This window comes from Erpetoichthys calabaricus, chromosome 2 (genome assembly GCF_900747795.2).
Source record: "Erpetoichthys calabaricus chromosome 2, fErpCal1.3, whole genome shotgun sequence".
In the NCBI taxonomy this organism is placed as follows: Eukaryota; Metazoa; Chordata; class Cladistia; order Polypteriformes; family Polypteridae; genus Erpetoichthys; species Erpetoichthys calabaricus.
The window spans coordinates 50575272-50594931 of NC_041395.2; the positions used below are offsets into that span (position 1 = coordinate 50575272).

General features: G+C 39.3%; 1 protein-coding gene across 4 annotated transcripts in view; it reads right to left on the reverse strand.

The window, feature by feature from the left end:
• LOC114645883 (uncharacterized) overlaps positions 1–19660 on the reverse strand; it is a 235378-nt gene that overhangs the window by 6321 nt on the left and 209397 nt on the right. Inside the window, exons 27-33 of one of the 4 annotated variants that reach the window (XM_028793784.2) lie at positions 19083–19173; positions 18192–18274; positions 12008–12137; positions 10954–11721; positions 9235–9299; positions 7617–7762; positions 1074–1213 (exon numbers count right to left, since the gene is read on the reverse strand). In XM_028793784.2, coding sequence (XP_028649617.1) covers positions 9286–9299; positions 10954–11721; positions 12008–12137; positions 18192–18274; positions 19083–19173 — 1086 coding nt within the window. In that variant the 3' untranslated portion in view covers positions 1074–1213; positions 7617–7762; positions 9235–9285. Of the gene's footprint in view, positions 1–1073; positions 1214–7616; positions 7763–9229; positions 9300–10953; positions 11722–12007; positions 12138–18187; positions 18275–19082; positions 19174–19660 lie in introns of those variants that run through there. The other 3 variants (XM_028793782.2, XM_028793783.2, XM_028793786.2) reach the window with 3 other exon arrangements.

The window sequence follows — 19660 nt, forward strand, 5'->3', positions numbered from 1 at the left end:
AGCATCAAAACATTAACGTTTAATTTTTGAATGTTTAATATTGGCATCATGGACAGCTTATGTCCATTTAGTTTCAGTTTCTCTTCTTTTACCATCTACACTATACTTGCAGGTCCATAGTGTACACTCTAAATGTATTCATTTTTATTCAGTGCCCACTCATTGTAATACAAGAATAAATACACAGGCCTAATTTAGAGCTGGATATCAAGCTAATTTGGAATATTGGAGGAAAGTGGAGGACTACAAGAAAACCCATACAGACACGGTAACAACCCAGTCACACTGGTCTGGATCCGATTTCTTGTAAAAGAGTTAAATCAAAAGCAGTGGGCATATTAATTTCATTATTAGATGAAAATATGAATAGTTTGGTATGAATGTCACATATGAATGTCAGCTGGGTGAGCATTTTCTACTGCATAAGAAATTTAATCACTACACTTTGTGAAAAAGTCATGACCTTGTTGGACATGTTCTGGCACTACAATATAGGTTCATAGGTTCATTGGATCAATATTGTCACGTGTACAGAGTACAGCAAAAGTCTTCCTAACCTCAGATATGGACATGCCATTGAAGGCGACACCATTTTTACTCAGGTATGAGAAGATAGATAGAAACACTAAGTGCATTTCAGTTATTGACAGGCTTTTTTTTACTTACGGTACAATGCTCAACCCTCACACATATAAATGACTGATAAAGTAAACCCATTCATGTGAGGGTCAAATAGGTTCTTTAGAGTTTTCTCACATAAATCTTGATCAAGCTCGCTTTCTGCATTTCTAAAGATGTGAAATACTATGAAGTGTATGTATATGGAAGGCAAAACTTTTGAAAGAGAAAGCAGATGAGAAGAGTTTAAGAACAATTGATTACACTGAGACAGAATCAATGGATGGTTTTTGTGAACAACTTAATATATGTGTGTTAAATAATGTCAAGTAGATTTAGTGTTTGCTAAAGTTGGCTGTAAGAGTTCAAGCCTAAAATCAATATGTTGAAAATTACAAAAATTTAAAGTTGTATTGTTTTCACTTTTAGATTAGACCAACTGCAACATTCCTCACCTGGAGAAGACCGCTGCCATTGACTGAGCGATGGACAGGAGGAGGCTGGCTTTAAGGTGGAGTTGGAGGTCTGTTCTGAAACACTGACCAGTTCCTTCTAAATCACTCCATCTGAGGTGATGACATTTGGTTCAGGAATCCTGCACAACAAGATATGCAGTACTCTCACCAAACATTTAGAGTGCTATGTTGAAGACATCTCATGAGCTATTTATTTTATAAATTTGCCATGGTTTAAGTATCTGTATTGCTACACAGAACTCCATCTCTACAATCTTTAATTATCTGTAGACTCAATGAAAGGAATACACTGAAGTCCCCATGGGGATTACAAGCAAATTTCCATGAATTCAAAGGATCAAAAGGTCCTAACCCTAAAAAAGTCACATCGATCGTAACAGTACTTTTGACATCCTTGATGAATGTGCAATCGTTAGAGATAAGATATGCTGTATGAAGGAAATAGCTCCAATTAATGCACTTGCATATGCTATATTAGATGTTTTGTTGAAATCAGAGGCAATATAGGTAACAGAAAACTTACCAGCGACACCTAACAGTGTCAAAGCATAACCCATTTGTGGTCACCACCCATAAACCAGAACAACACGGTTTAAACATAATTCATAGACTGGCCAAAGACTTTAACAACAAATCAAACAGTTTAAGTTTTAGGCAGCAACTTTACAAATCATCCCTAATGAAGTAATTAGAAAGCACAGCACTATGGACATCCAGCTATTAGTGCTGTTGTTTCACATTTATATCCAGGAGACTTGGTTGAATCCTGCCGCAGGCCACATATAGCCATGTGAAAAAACGTTATATGTGGAAATATCCAAATCTGATCTTCATTTACACAGCATCTATAGATAAACATGTTTTAATACCCAAAGCATCATGCCAAAGTTATATTTTCTAGTCCATTATTTAATGAAAATAAACATAAATGGAATGGATAAAGTAAGTTCACCTCTACATTTATCACCACTTCAAACACCTAAAATTATAATCAGTTGCAAATGAGTAGAACACCATTAGAGATGATCTTGTCAGAAGCTGTGTTATTTAAACCGCAGACATTTAGTTTTGTTGTTTGGCTCTTTGTTGTTATAATAATAATAATAATTTTTACATTTATATAGCACTTTTCTCACTACTCAAAGCACTTCAGTGATTGGGGAACCACTTAAACCACCACTAATGTGTAGCATCCATCTAGATGGATTATTATTATTAATAGCCGACGCCCGCCGTACCATACGGTGGTGTAAGAATACGAATGGGGAACGGTGAGAAAGGAATTCAGAAATCAAGAAGAAATAAATACTTCTTGAAAGACACAGTTGTGAATAGGTGTTTTGGTGGAGATGACAGATAATGAGTCGAAAGATCTAACCCTAGAAAACAATAACAACCCCAAAAAGATGTTGTTGTAGAATGTCTCTAAGTAATTCCTTAAGCTTAATCCAAAAGACTCATACTACAATATCAGGTCTGTGCTCTGGTCTTTGGGTATCCGACAGTGCATGTAGAATTTCCAGCCAAGCAGGATTACATGTGAAAGTAATAAATAAATTAGGCTTTCTGAATTTACGTACTATGGCCAAGGCATCCTGATAGTTTTGTTGCATGTATCTTGGACTTCCTGGAAATGTGGACGGTAATATGATAATTTTGCCTACACGTATGTTGTTATTTTCAGGGTTTGCTTGCAGTGCGTCTGATAGTCCTTTGTATTGTTCCACACGCAGATCTTGTTGATGTAATCTGAGGTAGTTGAGACGCGCGCCCTCTGTTTTAACATACGCATCTATGATGTACTGTTGGAATAGTTTGCTGCTGGAGTGCAAAATATTAAATGTACTCCTCATTGCTAATCTGTACGCGTAAAATTGGCATTGAGTAAGCCTTATTCGCTTGGCAATTCTTTTATCGGGAACATGTTTTAAATCTTTGTGCCAGCCAATGTCTCCGTAAGGGAATAAAAGTGGGTAAACCACAGGATCGCAATTCATATTGAGTGTGGAATTCTGTTTACAGGAGTTGCCTATGGGATAGATGCAAATGTCCCTTTTGGCAGGCGGTTCGCCATCTTCTCCGACGAAAATCGCTGCAACATCGGTGTGTCATGTCGGGGCATTGTATCGTCGTTAATCCTGCCTAGGGTTTTCCTTGAAAACCATTCATACAGATGCTATTGGATTGGACTGAGCGATGTCATGCATGTGTTTGTATGATTTAGCGAAGGGGTTGATGGTTCTGAGCATGGAATCTAGCTGGAGAAATAAATTTTCGCTGCATGCAGAGTTTGCTTTACTTTGTAAGGGTACTTCAGTAGCTTGCACTGTGTCAAAAACATACAACTGTCCAGGCAGCGTGGGAAAGGGTTTGGAAGAGAACGAATAGGAATCGAGAAATGCTGTGTCGGCTACGTGTGGGCGGGAGCAATTTTGAAGTGGAAGCAGGATGAACCAGAAGAGAAATATATACAGTATAAGAGATTATTAACTTTTATATAGTGCTTTTCTCACTACTGAAAGCAGAGCCACTTCAACCACCACTAATGTGTAACATGCCCCTGGATGATGCGACGGCAGCCATTTTGCACCAGTACGCTTACTACACATTAGATATTAGGTGGAAAAGTGTTGAGAAACACAGCCATTTAGAAACAGGGGATAATTAGGAGCCGAATAACTAGGCTAAGGAGAGCAATTTAGCCAGGACATTAGGATGCATCCTGCTCTTTACAAAGGATGCCCAGAGATGGCCATACACAGTCAGGACCTTGGTTTTACATCTCATCTGAAGGATGGCGCCATTTTTACAGAACAGTGTCCCATTCACTGCACTGGGGCTTTGGAATCCACATTCGACTGCAAGGTAAACACCCCTGCTGGCCTCACCAACACCTCATCCAGCTGCAACCCAAGCTTTTTCTAGTTGTTCTCCATTCCAAGTACTGACCAGGCCCAAACATGCTTAGCTTCAGGTGGATGATCTCTTCTGAAGTGCACGTGGTTAGGTGCACTGGGACAAGTTTTTAAAAGCTCTCTGAGACCTTCAGAAATAGGGTTAGAGATGCCTGAGAGTGAGGGAAGAGATTTGAAAAAATCTTCTAACAAATGGAAATCATTCATTCCACTGTCCAGGAGATCACCTACAAATGGAGAAGACTTCAGATAACTGCCAACTTGTCCAGTCTAGGCCACCCCAAGAGCAGAACACAAGAAGCTGAAAGAAGTCTCTTAGAACCCCAGAGTTTCATCAAGGGGCCTACAGTTACATTTTGACACTACTGAGGGCAAAGTACTGTACATGAGTCTACCATTTGAAAGAGGCTACACAAATTAGATGTACATGGGAGATGCTCTAGGAGGAAGCAGAAAGTACATCAGGGCATTTGAAAGTTTGCTCATGAACACCCAGGCAAAGACCAGGACTTCGGGAACAATGTGCTGTGAACAGATGACACAAAGATACAGTTATCTGGCCACAATTCCAGAACACATACTTAGTGAAGACCAAAGACAATCTTTGACCAGAAAAAAAATGATAGCAACTGTAAAGCTTGGTGCTGGATATGTTATGGCTTGGGGTTGCTTTGCTGCCTCGGGACTTGGGCAACTACCAGTCATATAATTCTTCATTGCACCAAAGTGTCTCTGAGGATAATGTAAAATCCATCGGAAGATTAAAGCTCAACTTGTAGTGGACCTTACAACATCACAATGACCCTAAGTATACGAGTAAATCCACCAAGGCATAGCAGAAAAGAAAGCAACGGAGAGTTTTGGAGTGGCCAAGTCAAAGCGCAATTCTGAATTCCACTAAGATGCAGTGATGGGATTTGAAATTGGTTATGCATGAAAGACACTCAACAAACATTGCAAAGCATGGATGGAGTGGAAAAAACTTTCTTCAGGTCAATGTCAGAGACTGGTAGACAGTTCTAGGAAATTAGAGGGGGCTATGCCTGCTATTAGTTTTTCCACTGACATGAATGGCATATCTGTACATTTTTTTTGAATAACTTATTGAAAGTTTTGCTATATTTTTGATTTTGTCTTATACGTAAATAGGGTCATCATTGTCATGTGGACAGAGTAGAGTGAAATTCCTATCTGTATGTACTTATCAACATGCCACACGTACCTTTACTTTTCAAAGAAATCTCCAAAATTATTAGTAGACAATACTACATAGCTTGACTAGCATGTATAATTGAGACTGCATTCACTGGCATTTTCAACAACAGGAAATATTGACTTAAAATGCATAATAAATAAATTTAATGTAATGTTTAGATTTGGCCATTCGTTTTCTTTTTAGCATTTAAAATGGAGGAACATTGACTCACTGCTGCCAGTCTCACAGCCATTCTTTTACAGGTAAACATTTTGGAGATGAAAACTTTTCTCTTTCTTATGAAATCACAGTGGTTTGATAAATGGAGGTGCAGATTATGTTTTTTGCTTTTCATTGGTTCTGGCTATGCAGAAAAAACAGTGTCATTAGATTAGCACTGGGAATGGAGACTTTTCTTATGGAGAGAGATGGATTTACCAAGTGGAGTAGGTCCACTTCAAAATTCAGAAAGAAATAATCAAGTTACCTTGATACTGTTTGAGCACTCACTGAGTTGCGGCAAATGCCAATCAGTGCTACGGTCATTGGCAAATTATTCACCCCCACCTAAATTAACACGCCCCACCTAAAAATGTCTTCCCAGCAGTGACTACAGTCGTGAAAATGGGACAAAAAGTAAACAAAAAGTATTTTCCTGATTAGACAATTTCACACCTAGATGACTATTTTTAAACTTGTAAGTGTATTAAAGGGGTATGAATGGACCTGATCAGCCTCGTTGGTGGTATCTTTCCCAGACAAGAAACCAGTATAATGGAGGATGGCCTGACTGAAACGTGTAGCTGAAGTGGCCTTCCTTGCACTTATCCATCTGACCTGGAAGTGCTTTTGATGTGCACTTGAGGTGTACAGAAGGCACTCCCAGGTCCGACTTTAAGGGCATGCATCAGGAACAGTTAAGGGAACAAAAATACAGTGAAACAGCAGATGCTCCAAACTTGCCTTTTTCTGTGGTCTTCACATGTAAGGAAGGAGATAACCTCCCATCGGTAAAAGGGACTACTAAGGAGGCACTGAAGATTTTAGAAATTATAGAGGGAGAAGTAATGCTCAGATTAAATAAGATGAAATCAAACAAATCATCAGGACCAGATAATATTTATCCTCATCTTCTTGAGGAGGTTAGCGAGTACATATATAAACCCTTAACACATATTTTAAGGAAGTCACTGCACACTGGAGAAATTCTGAAGGACTGGAAAATATTATCTTGTTACATGAAAAAGGTGATTGGTCAGATCTAAGCATCTATAAGCCAGTAAGCTTAATTTGCATCATACATAAATTAATGGAAGGCATTATTAAGGAAACGACCAAATAACACAAAAGCAGGAGCATTATGGAACAGTCAGCATGGGTTCAGGTGAGTTGATGTCATATTTTGCCAATATGCTGGAATTATATGAGGAAGCAACAAAAGGTTACGATGAAATGGAGCATATGATATTATTTATCTTGACTTTCAGAAAGCATTGTGTAAGTTACCACATGAGAGGTTGAGCATCAAACTGAAAGAAGTGGGAGTTCAGTGTGTTGTTTATTGATAGGTGTAAAATTGGCTCAGACACAGGAAGCAGAGGGTTATGGTGCGAGGAACCTTATCAGAATTAGCTGATGTTAAGAGTGGTGTCAGTGCTAGAGTGGCTGCTCTTTTTAATATATATTAATATATATATATAAATAATTTGCATAGGGCGGCACAGTGGTAGCTCTGCTGCCTCACAGTAAGGAGACCCGGGTTCGCTTCCCTGGTCGTCCCAGCATGGAGTTTGCATGTTCTCCCTGTGTCTGCGTGGGTTTCCTCCGGGTGTTCCGGTTTCCTCCCACAGTCCAAAGACATGCAGGTTAGGTGGATTGGCGATCCTAAATTGTCCCTGGTGTGTGCTTGGTGTGTGGGTGGGTGTGTGTGAGTGCCCTGTGGTGGGCTGGCACCCTGCCCGGGGTTTCTTCCTGCCTTGCGCCCTGTGCTGGCTGGGATTGGCTCCAGCAGATCCTGTGTTAGGATATAGCGGGTTGGAGAATGACTGACTGACTAATTTGGATAGGAATATAAATGACAAGCTGGTTAAATTACCTACAAATTTGAGCTAAAGAAACACGTAGGAATGGATCTTGTTTATAACCTGGGGCCTGCCCATACATTCAAAATTAGCAGAAATTGACAGGTAAAAAAGACGAATGAGGACCGTTTTATCAGCCTATATGTAAAGCTGAACAAATCACTAACATTCCTCACTTACAATGAATCAGAAACACAAACTAAGCTTCCTTTTTCTTAAGATGCATTCGTGTAAACATGAAAAAGGATTTATCAAAGAAAAGCAAAGTAAAAAAAAAAAACAACCAAACATAAAAACACATTGCCAGTAGCATTCCGCACATTCAGAATACCTGGGTATGGTAATGTGGGAGAATATCCTCCTGGATGTCTGGACACCAAACATATTCTCTGGACATTGTATTGGACAGAACTGGAGTAGACTTTCTTCAGGAGAGACATAGACATGAAACTCTGAATGATTCTCACGTTGGCACTCCTGTTTTAAGAAAACAAGCCACTGTCAAGTAAAAGAATTTTTCTTATGCTGAATGATCACTTGATGCCCAAACATCGAATGATATCTTCGATCCTTGATGGTCTTCACAAGCTAGTGCTATGTTCCACAGGCCTTATATTCTGCGAACAATGATGATCAACATAGCACTCTATTGATATAGTCTAAAAATACCACACCTCAGTCTCATTAAATGAATCCTCATTCCTCACAGCTGAACTGACAATAATATACAGTTTTTTTGACAATTTGGTGCTGACAAACTGGATTTACAAGTCTGGAAACTAATGGGTGTTGCTGTTTTGTCAAGGGGCTCCCAGGATTAAAAATAGCACCAAGATGGCACAGGATAAGGTATAAGTCCAAGAAAGAAACTTTGAATAAGGATCAGGAATAAGCCCAGGAAAGAGAACATTCACACTGGCAAAGGAAGAAGACCTGCAGATGCTAGTGGACTGTGAATGTGCAGTGTGTATCCTAGAATTAAGATTTCTGGGAGCAACTGGGCAAACAAGTGTAAAAGTCTTAGTGGGAATTTTCCCTGTGTGATTGAAGGCAAACATATAAAGGATGCCTGACCCGTATCTCCATAAATAGAGAGAGATCATGGAGAGCTCTGAGATTTATGGTACCTCCTATCCACTCTGTGGCAATGGATGGTTCCTAGCTAGTGAAACTGTAAAATCTAGGAAGACAATCATTTGGACCATGCAGCTTTTTAATGTTAGACAGCCCAGATCCTTTTGTAACCACAGAAGAAAATGAAGGTTCTCTCATCAGAGCGGTAGCTAGCCTGGTGTTATGGTAGCACGCTACAAATTAATCTGGGATTTGGCCAGAAGTGACTCCAGAAGAATGTGAGAAGTGAATCTACTTTTAGTCCAGGCATACCAGACTAGAACTCCCTCAACCACATCTCTGCTTTCAGTTGCCTATAAAGGGTCTCAGAGGCAGCCCTTCAGCTGTACATTTCCTACAAGAGTATTACACCCTAATACTGTGTTGCCCTCTTGTTGATCACTGGGTGAGTACTTATCTTTCCAGTTTAACTATCCTGTGATGTCAATTATCAGATAGGAGGCTTTGTGTGCTGTTGCTTGCTTTTTCCAATTCAGTTTCTTCTCTTAGATTTACTGTCTAGCACCCTGGGGAACTTTGCATACTTCCACCCAGGCCTCAATTATCACTTATTTGTGCTGGTGTTGCTGCCTTTTGCTTTCCCAGCATACCTAACATAATTTGCAGACTACCCTCTAGAGTCCCCCCATGCTCACAGTGTGTTTCTCTCTCATCCTTGGAGACATTCTTTGAGATTTGTCCCTGCCCTGTGACATCCTAGGGGTGCCAAAGTCACCCTCTCACACCACCCACATAATACCAGGATGTCCTGAGCTCTCTGGGATATCTGCAAATAGCCTACTATAAAATTAGAAAAGGTGAAAGACTTACCCCACCTGTGCACTGGGCGCAGTTATCTCTCCTAATTTTGATCCCATGGTTATTCCTCAACTAATTGACTCTGCAAATAGGATTAAAAGTCAGCTAAAAAGAAACATCCTAATCAAGAAGTTAAGTGAAAAATAAACTTTCAGCAGAACACAAAACAATCAGCATTGCATATAATGGGTAGTAAGAAACTCTGTCAAGTTAGTTGATGTTACACAGTTCGTATGTGAAGGATGAATGCATACATATCAGTCATCCATCCATCCATTTTCCAACCCGCTGAATCCGAACACAGGGTCACGGGGGTCTGCTGGAGCCAATCCCAGCCAACACAGGGCACAAGGCAGGAAACAATCCTGGGCAGGGTGCCAACCCACCGCAGGACACACACAAACACACCCACACACCAAGCACACACTAGGGCCAATTTAGAATCGCCAATCCACCTAACCAGCATGTCTTTGGAATGTGGGAGGAAACCGGAGCGCCCGGAGGAAACCCACACCGACACGGGGAGAACATGCAAACTCCACGCAGGGAGGACCCGGGAATCGAACCCAGGTCCCCAGATCTCCCAACTGCGAGGCAGCAGCGCTACCCACTGCGCCACCGTGCCGCCCATATCAGTCAGTTCTACTGTAGATATACCTTAGACTTGGGTGACCCTAAAAATGTATGTATTAAAAATACCTCTACACAACCCATAATTCTGTATATTTACCAGTTTATACATGATCTGAATTTCCATCTGTCCATCTAGAGCATGGGTGGGCAGATTCAGTCCTGGAGGGCCGCAGTGGTTGCAGGTTTTTGTTCCAACCCAGTTGCTTACTTAAAAAAAACAATCCTTAGTCAATGATTTAATTTTATGGCTTGTTACTACTTTAACTCTGCCATGTCAAGTTATTCTTATATCCTAGATTTTTTTCCTTTGTAAGGATATCATCCAAATGATTTAAAGTCTAAAATAGACGAATTATTCTCAGTCCTTCACTTTTTTCTCTTCACTTTCCTTCCAAGTATTTAATTAAACCCAATAGTGCATGATACATACACAAAGAGGTGTAAACGGAAACAAGCTAAATGGAGAAATGCTGGTCTCTTTTGTCATTGGCATCTTATTGCTAATAAGGAGCAATTAAAAACCAAGACTACAGCTGTTTAAGACTAAAATAAGCAATAAAGTTTAAAATCGTAACGAGCGAGACAACTAAAGTGAAGCAGAAGTGTTACTTGAGCAGTAAGTACTTCTTATTAAGCAATTGGGTTGGAACAAAAACCTGCAGCCACTGCGGCCCTCCAGGACTGAATCTGCCCACCCCTGATAGAGTAACCAATTAATCCAGTCAATGTGAGAGGACAACTCGAGACCACAGAAACATGTTTAATAAACATTAAAAGAGTGATTTTAATTACAAAGCTATGAAAAACAATTGTTTCAGAATAATATTTTTCTCACAGATGCACACTTCCTTCCAGAAGGTGGCAGAGTTGCATTAGCTTTTAATGGAAGTGCATCACATTGAAAACGAAATGTTATATTACTTAACAGGGACAGTCTGTGACAGGCCGACACCTGGTGTTGCCGAGATAGGTGTTGCATTCCCTTGCAACCTTTAATTGGATTAAACAGGCCTGAATATGAATGAATGGATTTAGCAAATGAACACCTCTCTTCTCTGGTAGTGCCACAAGACGATTTGAATCCATGAAGTGAAAACACTTACCTAATGCCTGCTTGTCAACAGACTGGTCTTTGTCCTCATCTTCAGAGATGATTTTCATACCTCTAGCAGATGGAGCAGGTTGCTTAGCTGGAATATCTGTTCTGGATGATTTTATTTTAGTGGAACTGTCAGTGTCAGTTGGAATGATTAGAGGAGAATCAGTCGTGGTTAAAGGCCAAAATGAGTTCTCATGTATGGACCTGGTCAGAGAATTCAGTGAAGCCTGGTGTGTAAGAGGGGTCAGAGACTTAGAGGTAGGAGACTGGTGTTTCAGTGTGACCAGAGGTGGTTGTGGTGGTGCAGTCTCAGTCCTCAAAGGGGTGGTGCGTTTGGTTATGGTCTGAAAACTCCATGGAAGCTTACTGGATGGAAATGTCAATGGCTTCAGTGGAGTGTGATATGTAGTCAAAGCCTCCAGTGTGGGGTGGTGTTTAGGAGAAATCTGAGACAATAGATGCTGGTGGATTGAAGTGGTTAGAGATTTCATAAGCATCGTTTTTGAGGAAGAAGTCAATGATTTTGAAGATATTGCACCATCAATGATGGAAGGAGATGATGCCAGACTTTCTGATGCTTCTTTAGGCTTCTGGACCATCACCCTGGATGCTGATTGATGTATTTTCAAGAATGCAGGATGTCGGAGCAAAAGAGATCTGGAAGAACTCAACTTTATTGCCCCTTTTTTCCGACGTGTTTCCAAAGCACGTCTGAGAACTCGGGGAAGTTTATCTACCGTGACAGTTTCATGAATTCTCACTTTTGGTTCATCTGAAATAAAATAAAAAATGTTGATATATTCTTAGATAGTAAGAAATGATGTTGTTTGTAAAGGAGGCAAATATGTTATCAGTATTTTAGCCCAAAAGGAAGTTAACCAAACATATTCGAAATAGAATAAACTTTCAATGTGTTTGCATCTTTTTTTTGCCATACTTTAACTATTAAACAATCAGAGTGTTTACTAATTCTAATCATACTTTTTCCCACTTTAGTTAACTGTACTATAATACATTCTACTCTCTTTTTCATATTCAAAATAATTGTATCAAATTACCTGCATTGTATACAGGAATGTGGCCTCCAGGACAAAGGGGGCAGCACTGTCCCGGCTGATGCTGCAGAGGACTTTCACAAATCACCGGAGGACAGGAGTCACCTTTCCATTCACACTGTATGTTACCTTCCTTAGAAAGAAAGAAGAGTTCAAAGAGAATTTATTGTAAAAATCTTTGTTGTGAGCTCATAATATACAGTACATACAGTACATCTAATCTTATATCACAGCTCCAGCTTATTCAAAACTCGGCTGCAAGAGTCCTTACACAGACCAGCAGCAGCAAGCACATAACACCCATCCTGCTCCATCTTCACCTGCTCCCTGTGTCTTACAGAATTGAATATAAAATCCTACTAATAACCTACAAAGCCTTAAATAACCTCGCGCCAAACTACATCAGTGACCTTCTCCATCACTATGTGCCTGCCCGCCCACTAAGGTCCTCTGATTCTGGCAATCTTGTTGTGCCCCACACTAATCTACACTCCATGGGTGACAGGGCCTTCAGTTGTATAGCGCCCAGACTCTGGAATGACCTACCGAAATTAATCAGGTCAGCTGACTCCATGAATTCTTTTAAAAAGCAACTCAAAACTCATCTGCTCAAGAAGGCTTTTAGCTCTACTTGACTTTATTACCCTTCTTTCAGTTTACCTCTATGTCAATATGTTCATGTAACCTGTATGTGTGTGTGCTTGACCATCAATTATGTTGTCTGTTAGGCTTTTTTCTCTGAATTTACTATCTTATTCTTCTTTATTTATTTATCTGGTTTAGTACAATGTTATATACTTGTAAAAAAAAACAAGAACAGAGCTGCTGTTCTTTCTTAAACTCTGTGAAGTGCCTTGAGCATGGGAAAGGCGCTATATAAATAAAATGTCAGTCAGTCATTTTCCAACCCGCTATATCCTAACTAAAGGGTCACGGGGGTCTGCTGGAACCAATCCCAGCCAACACAGGGCGCAAGGCAGGAAACAAACCCCGGGCAGGGCGCCAGCCCACCACAGGTCGTAAACTTCATCTTAAAATCAATGTTTAATAAATGTTCTCAAACCCCGCCGAAACTAATGTAGAACTTGAAATGCTTCGTGTTATTTCCCCGACCCGCAGCTGCTAATCACTGCGTGCTTCTTAAGCCGGGGGAGCCACAGGCAGCGATCGCCACACAGAATACGTTCACTTCAAATACAGCCCTCATGAATATTTAGATGTATATACTTGATAAACATTTTCATAATAAAATGCATTAAAGCATGTGTAATGAAGTTAATGACGTTCTAATTTAATGACAAAATAAACTAGGAGATTCAAGTGGAAACATGGAAAGTAAAATTGGCATGTTGACTTTATTCTCGACAGGCACTTTTTGTTTCCTTCACTGTGTCCATCTTTTCCTTTCCGCCATGGCCCCAATACACTTCCGTATTGCACCAAATAGTGGGAAGCTGGAGTTATTAAACTGTAGCACACAGTTTAATATCACAAACATCCGACACAGCTCTTCTCGTACGTCTCATTAAATAAAGCATCATGTTTTCTTATGAACTTCCCAAGTTATGGCGGCTTACGCTAATTCAAACTTTGATTTATTTGTTTGCCGATTCACCTAATGGCTACTGTTCTATCATTACGGCGGCCAACAAAATAAAGACCCCCATACAATCTACTTGTATATCCTGCGTGGATAGGAGTGTGACAGAGCAGGTTAACAGGAGTATTATTATTATTATTATTTATTATTATTATTATATATCTATATACTAAAATGTTGAAAGGCGTAATTTCAGTGTTGAATTGGTCAACATACACTCAATCAGAGTGGAAGATACATAATTAAAAACTTTTCTATCTAAAATCATGCAAAAAAGTGTCAGAATTTAAACTGAATTTTTATTATTAGGTAATAAAAAATGTTGCAAACAGGACTCGTTTGACATCTGTGCACCATCTACTGTTGACTGTGAAAATTACAATTCTTAAATAACTGCAAAGCAAGGTCGGTGTCAGGACATCTTTAGTGGGAGGCACTGGATTTTCACACACGATTACAATACAAATTAAGCTCACATCATTTTTTCGAGTCAAACAGCTATGCCAAAGAGTGCATAAGCAACAGCTTTCAGCAAACAGAACTTCATCCTGCACCACAGCACCACAGACTCGTCCTGCAACAAGCCAAATGCAAGTTGTGTCGATTAAACATATGCAATGTGGATCTGGCTGATTTTGCTTTTCATTATCTTTTTCAAAATTTCTTGTGAGTTTATTTGCAACTGTAATCCCTTGATTGAAACAAGTTCCTAGTTGACACAACCAGTAGCAAATACTACTGGCTTCTCTGACATTTTTTTGCTGTTGTTAAGTAATACTTGACTGCAGTTATTGTGATATGGAAGAGACTGTTGCAGTGAGAAATTCTCAGGGTTCACACTACAGTTACCATCTATTACTGTAACATTAATTCTAACATTTTGCAGAAACTGTGAATTTCTTGTTAAAAACAAAATAAAACGTCCAGTTATCCCATAGGGCACCTTGATTATTACTCAGCTTTTGACACCATCTCATGTTTGAATTGACCACTCACTATGTGAAGGTATATCAAATTGATTGAAGCTAATACAATGCAGCTTTTAGGTTGTTTGGACAGCACAGTGAACTGCCATTAGTCTAACTGCAGCCAAGGTCAAACAAACATGGAAGATCCACTGTGGGTTTGGCACCATTGTTGTACAATGCGCTAAAGTGAGGTTTCTTTGGCCATTGGGAATGAAACCTAAAACTGAAACCTGATATTCACAGCAAAAAAAAGAGAAATGCTGTCAAAAACAATCTTGCTGATGCATGAAAATCCATGTCCCCATTGCAGTGGAGGCAATACAACAGCTGCAGTTTGAACATCTTCCACATCTTTGTTACCACCCTGATCTAGCACCATGCAACTATCCCATCTCTGGTCCACTTAAAGGGGCTCTACACAGTCACAGATTCTCCTTTGAAGATAAGATTAAGGAAGCAGTGCAGACCTGGATTCGGGAGCAGCTGAAAAGCTTCTTCTCCAAAGGAGTGAAGAAGTTAGTGGAAAGATATAAGAAGTACATCGACTTGCAAGAAGTCTATGTGGAGAAGTGAAATAGATGTTATGTTCATCTGTTCACAGTACCGGGATTAAAAGATAAGTTGTCTCTACTTTTTAATTCTTCCTCGTAGACTGAGCAACATGGTTTCATGTATAAGGGCCTTCTAGGACTTGAAACTGATGATCATTGCATTACATAAAAACATATTTAACCCTCAGTACTGACTCTCATGGGAGATCTAGGTCTCAATTGTTTAAAATAAGCAAATTGACAGCTGTTAAGCAAAATGCCAAGAAAATTTACAATGCAATTGATTTACGCAGAGGCCCCAAACACTCAAGACTGAAATAAGGTGTGTAAGAGAGAATAGTCATCATAGGCTAATTTTAGCCAAGTATTCTGTGGAACCCCAAACTCTCACGTTAACTCTCAGGTTAAAAAAGTAATATTTTAAATGATAAAAAGGATAAGATTTGGTTTGTGACTAGATATAAACAAATGTATTTGGTCAATTTACCTCTCTGTAATGTGAACGACTCGTGCAAATATCAGCTTTAAAGCAACACTCTAGGGTACCACCACCAGTTCTGGTTCAAAAGACAGGTTTCTAGTATTCTTGTGCTGGGGTGGTATGTGCCTAACAGCTATGCAGATTAGTTGGGCTTTCTTTGAAACTGTATTATATAGTATAGTGACCCTGTAATCCTTATGTGAGGAACGTGAAGGAATGTGATTAAAAGACCAACCTGCATGAACTAAATGTGTGTGACTTTAATGCTAGTCATGGATAGCCCATTCAAACACACAGTTGCTCAAAAGGGTACATGGTCTTTAGAAACCTCAAAACAAAGGTAAATGATTGACTATCAGTTGCATCATGTTATCTGATGATGTTCTGGACATTAAGGTAACAAGAACAGCAGAGATGTCAGCTGATCATCACATGGCACTAAGTTAGCTCACATGGAAAGAAAGTCTGCTGAACAAACCTGAAAGACCTAAATGAATGGCAATTTTATACTGGGAATGACAAGTGGTTGAGGAGGAGTTAGACCTATCCTGAATCTTGGTCATGAAAATTATGTCTAAATGGATCTTGCTCAAAATCTTAGTAGTGGAGAAGGGTAAAGTGGCCAAAATGTTTCTGGTGCCTGTCATAGTGGCGGATACAAGTGGTAAGAGAAAATGTCAAATTCATGGAAAAGGGGAGTCTATGGCAGTGAAATTCCAGGTTTGACTGAAAGGTATCAGTAGGCACAAAAAGTAGTGGCTAAAGTGAAGTTCAGTATGTGAGGCCATATACATTCACTTTCAGGAAGGGTAGGTGGGATGCCATTCAGGATTTTCAGGGTGGGGAGATGTTCACATCAATTGACTAAATTTTCAAGACGTGAAAGAAGCATTTTGAAGAGTTCATAAATACCCCTTCTTGGAAGAGTGCCAGAAGTATTAATTGCTATTGGGTCCATTTTTGTGACTGAGGTCACTTTGGTGATGAAAAGACTTGGGTGTGGTAAGGGGGTAGAAGTGATATTATAGTGGTAGGAGGAATGGAAGGAGAGTGCATTGAGACTGATAGTCTGGGATGGTAGTGGCCTCCATAGCATCCCCAGTTATTAAAAAGGAGAGTTTTATTCTAATTATGAAGAGAACACATTCCTCAGCATCATTGGGAATAATTATGCTGGAGTACTGGAGTAGAGATTTCACTTAAAAGTTAATAGAGAAGTAGTGCAATGCAGATTCCACATTGGCTGTGGTCCAACTCTTATCTTATGCAGATACCTATCTGAGTGGTCATGGGAGTCTGCCAATGATCAGTGAGGAACAGTTGGTCATTAATTTCCACAACAAGGTTGCATACTGACTTGGTGGGTCTTAGCAATAGTGAGCCAAGCTGACCAGAGATAAGATGCTGAATAGATGGATTAGCTGAGATAACAAGAAGGTCTGTCTTCGTCAGGTTGAGCTGGAGATGGTTGTTATATCAGTGAGACATGCAGAGATTCTAATTAGTACTGAGTTGTCCTGTGGAGGGAATGTCAGATACAGTAATGTATCATCGGCATAACACTCATATAAGAAACCATGGGACTGGATGATGTGGCCTAGTGAGGTAATAGAGAGAAGAGGGCAGGTCAGAACCCAGAACTGATCCAGCACTGACCCTTGTGTTTGTCTGATGCACCCCTGACGTCTCTCCTGTTCTTGCAAGCTCTGGAGCACAAGCTCTAAGTCCTTATACTACATGATATGATAAGAACCCCAGCAATACTAGAAGACTTTGGAGAACTGTTGTTTTTCTCAGCCAAATCCAATTGCTTATGTTTCTGTTTTTGTAGTTAAATTGAAGATACATTTTCATGTTTATCTTAGACTTTACCATACTGTTCATTATGAAAAAGTTTCAGCTGATCTTAATGTTTTACAATGGCCTAGTTTTCCAAAAAATATAAATGACTAGCATAGCAAAATGTCCATTTACTGTAGTAAAAGGACACAATTATACATTGGTAAGTCCATCTGTTTTAATTACATTGCACATTTAAGAGCCCTTATGTTCTTCCTTCTGTTGTTGCCTTTGTTCACCAGATATTTTAGCATTTACAACCCAGTTTCTTTATGCTTCTTGTTGCCTTTGCTCATCAGACATTGCAGCCCTTTTGTGGATGCCAGACAAGTTTACTCCCAGGCACATATGCTGGATGCTTTGTCATTTTATATATATACAGTATATAGAGAGAGATATGGTTCTATTAATCAGGGAATATAATTCTAAACATGACCATTTTAAATAATTATCTAGATAATTTATTAGAATATTAACAGTATTTCTAATTAGACTTGAAAAACAAATATAGCAGAACAAGATCGCTGATAATATAATGTGATTTAATCCATTGGAGTCTTGTTACAGTATATCACTGTTATGGCTGTCCCTGCAACACAGATTCATCATCTATTCAACAATATATACACTATTTAAATATAAATACAACAAGGATACACTTAAAATGACTCCTAACATGCTTAAAATTTGCTTTAATCAAGCCTTACTCTATGCTGTTTCTGTGTTAACAACCTTGTATTGTACCTACTGTGCAGAAACACACGGTGCAAGGATCTGTCTCAGATATATAGTAATCACCATCATCGAGAACCCGGCCATCATGAAAGCACGCTGCAATAAAAAGAAGTGCTGGTCATACAAGGACATTGATTAGACTTCTAATTTCCTAGGAAATCCACTTTGCAATGAATGTGAAACATTTTTAAATGGTGTATTTTTACGCTTTAATATACGCGTAAAATAATTATTTTGTAATGTATGGTTTTCATAAAATATACCCATCCATTAATTGCTTGAGCTCATTTTTCTTTATAGGGCTATGGTAAGTGACATTTTCCCTGACAGTATCAAATCCAGTCCTGGATGTGACTCTGGCCCATCACAAACACAAACTGGCCAAATTTGCAACCTCAAATTTAATCTAACATAGATGTCTCCATGTTATTAAAGTAAATGTCAATCACAATAAAACTACTAATTATATTTATATAAATGTTTTTTTAATTATGTGAAAATTAAAACACATTTGTCACACACCCACAGAACAAACAATAAATTCAAGTTATGCAGCTTCCAGTATTGAGCCCACAGGCTTCTCATTGTATTTTGCAAATATAACCGCATATGATGACTTTCCAGATACATATAAACATGGAAAGCTAGGTTTCCACAGAGAACTGAATCAAAAACAATGTCCAGTCTTCTTCAGACAGACTTCTTTAGGCTGACAAATTTCTGAATATCTGGCCATTGTTTTTGATTCAGGGCTCTATTGAAATCAAGCTTTAAACGTTTATATGAATTTGGAAAATCATAATGATAAGGGTGGCTCCTTAGATGTATTACATGTAGACACATAATCCATCCCTTCCACTCAAACTGCATTACTACTTGTTTCTTGGTGAAAGAAACCTTTTACCTTGACACGTGGGACAACACTCCTCAGGCAAATGCAAGGGATGTGAGCAGTCAATGCTACAGAAGAGGTCAACACACTCCACCTCTCCATACTGAAAAAGAAAAAGTTAGAAGTGCTTAATGATGAAATCAAAGATACTGTACTGTCACACACCGACTTACACTTCCATTTGAGACTGGCCATTTGGTCGTAAGTCAAATTGGCCGTATGTCGGTCACATAATGTAGAAGTAATAGCATTCAAGGCTCTGTGGGTCTTGTTTGGGTCACCACTACACTTACTGTAACTGCTGGTATGGTTAAGCACAAACCGATATTTGAGTCTTGCCGGCCGCATGCCTCGTCTGTGTAAGGAAAGGCGGTGTGGTTCAAATGCATGAGATTTAGCCATGTAGCGTATCACTGATCAGAAGAAACCTTAAAGAGCTCTCCAGGAGTCAGAAAACATATTAGACCCTGTGAAATATTATTATCATTATTATTATTATTATTTACAACGTGTTTCCATCTTCTTGATCGAAGAAAGAATGCAAACCATCAGCACGGACAGGAAACAAAAAAGATGTTCCAACTGCATGA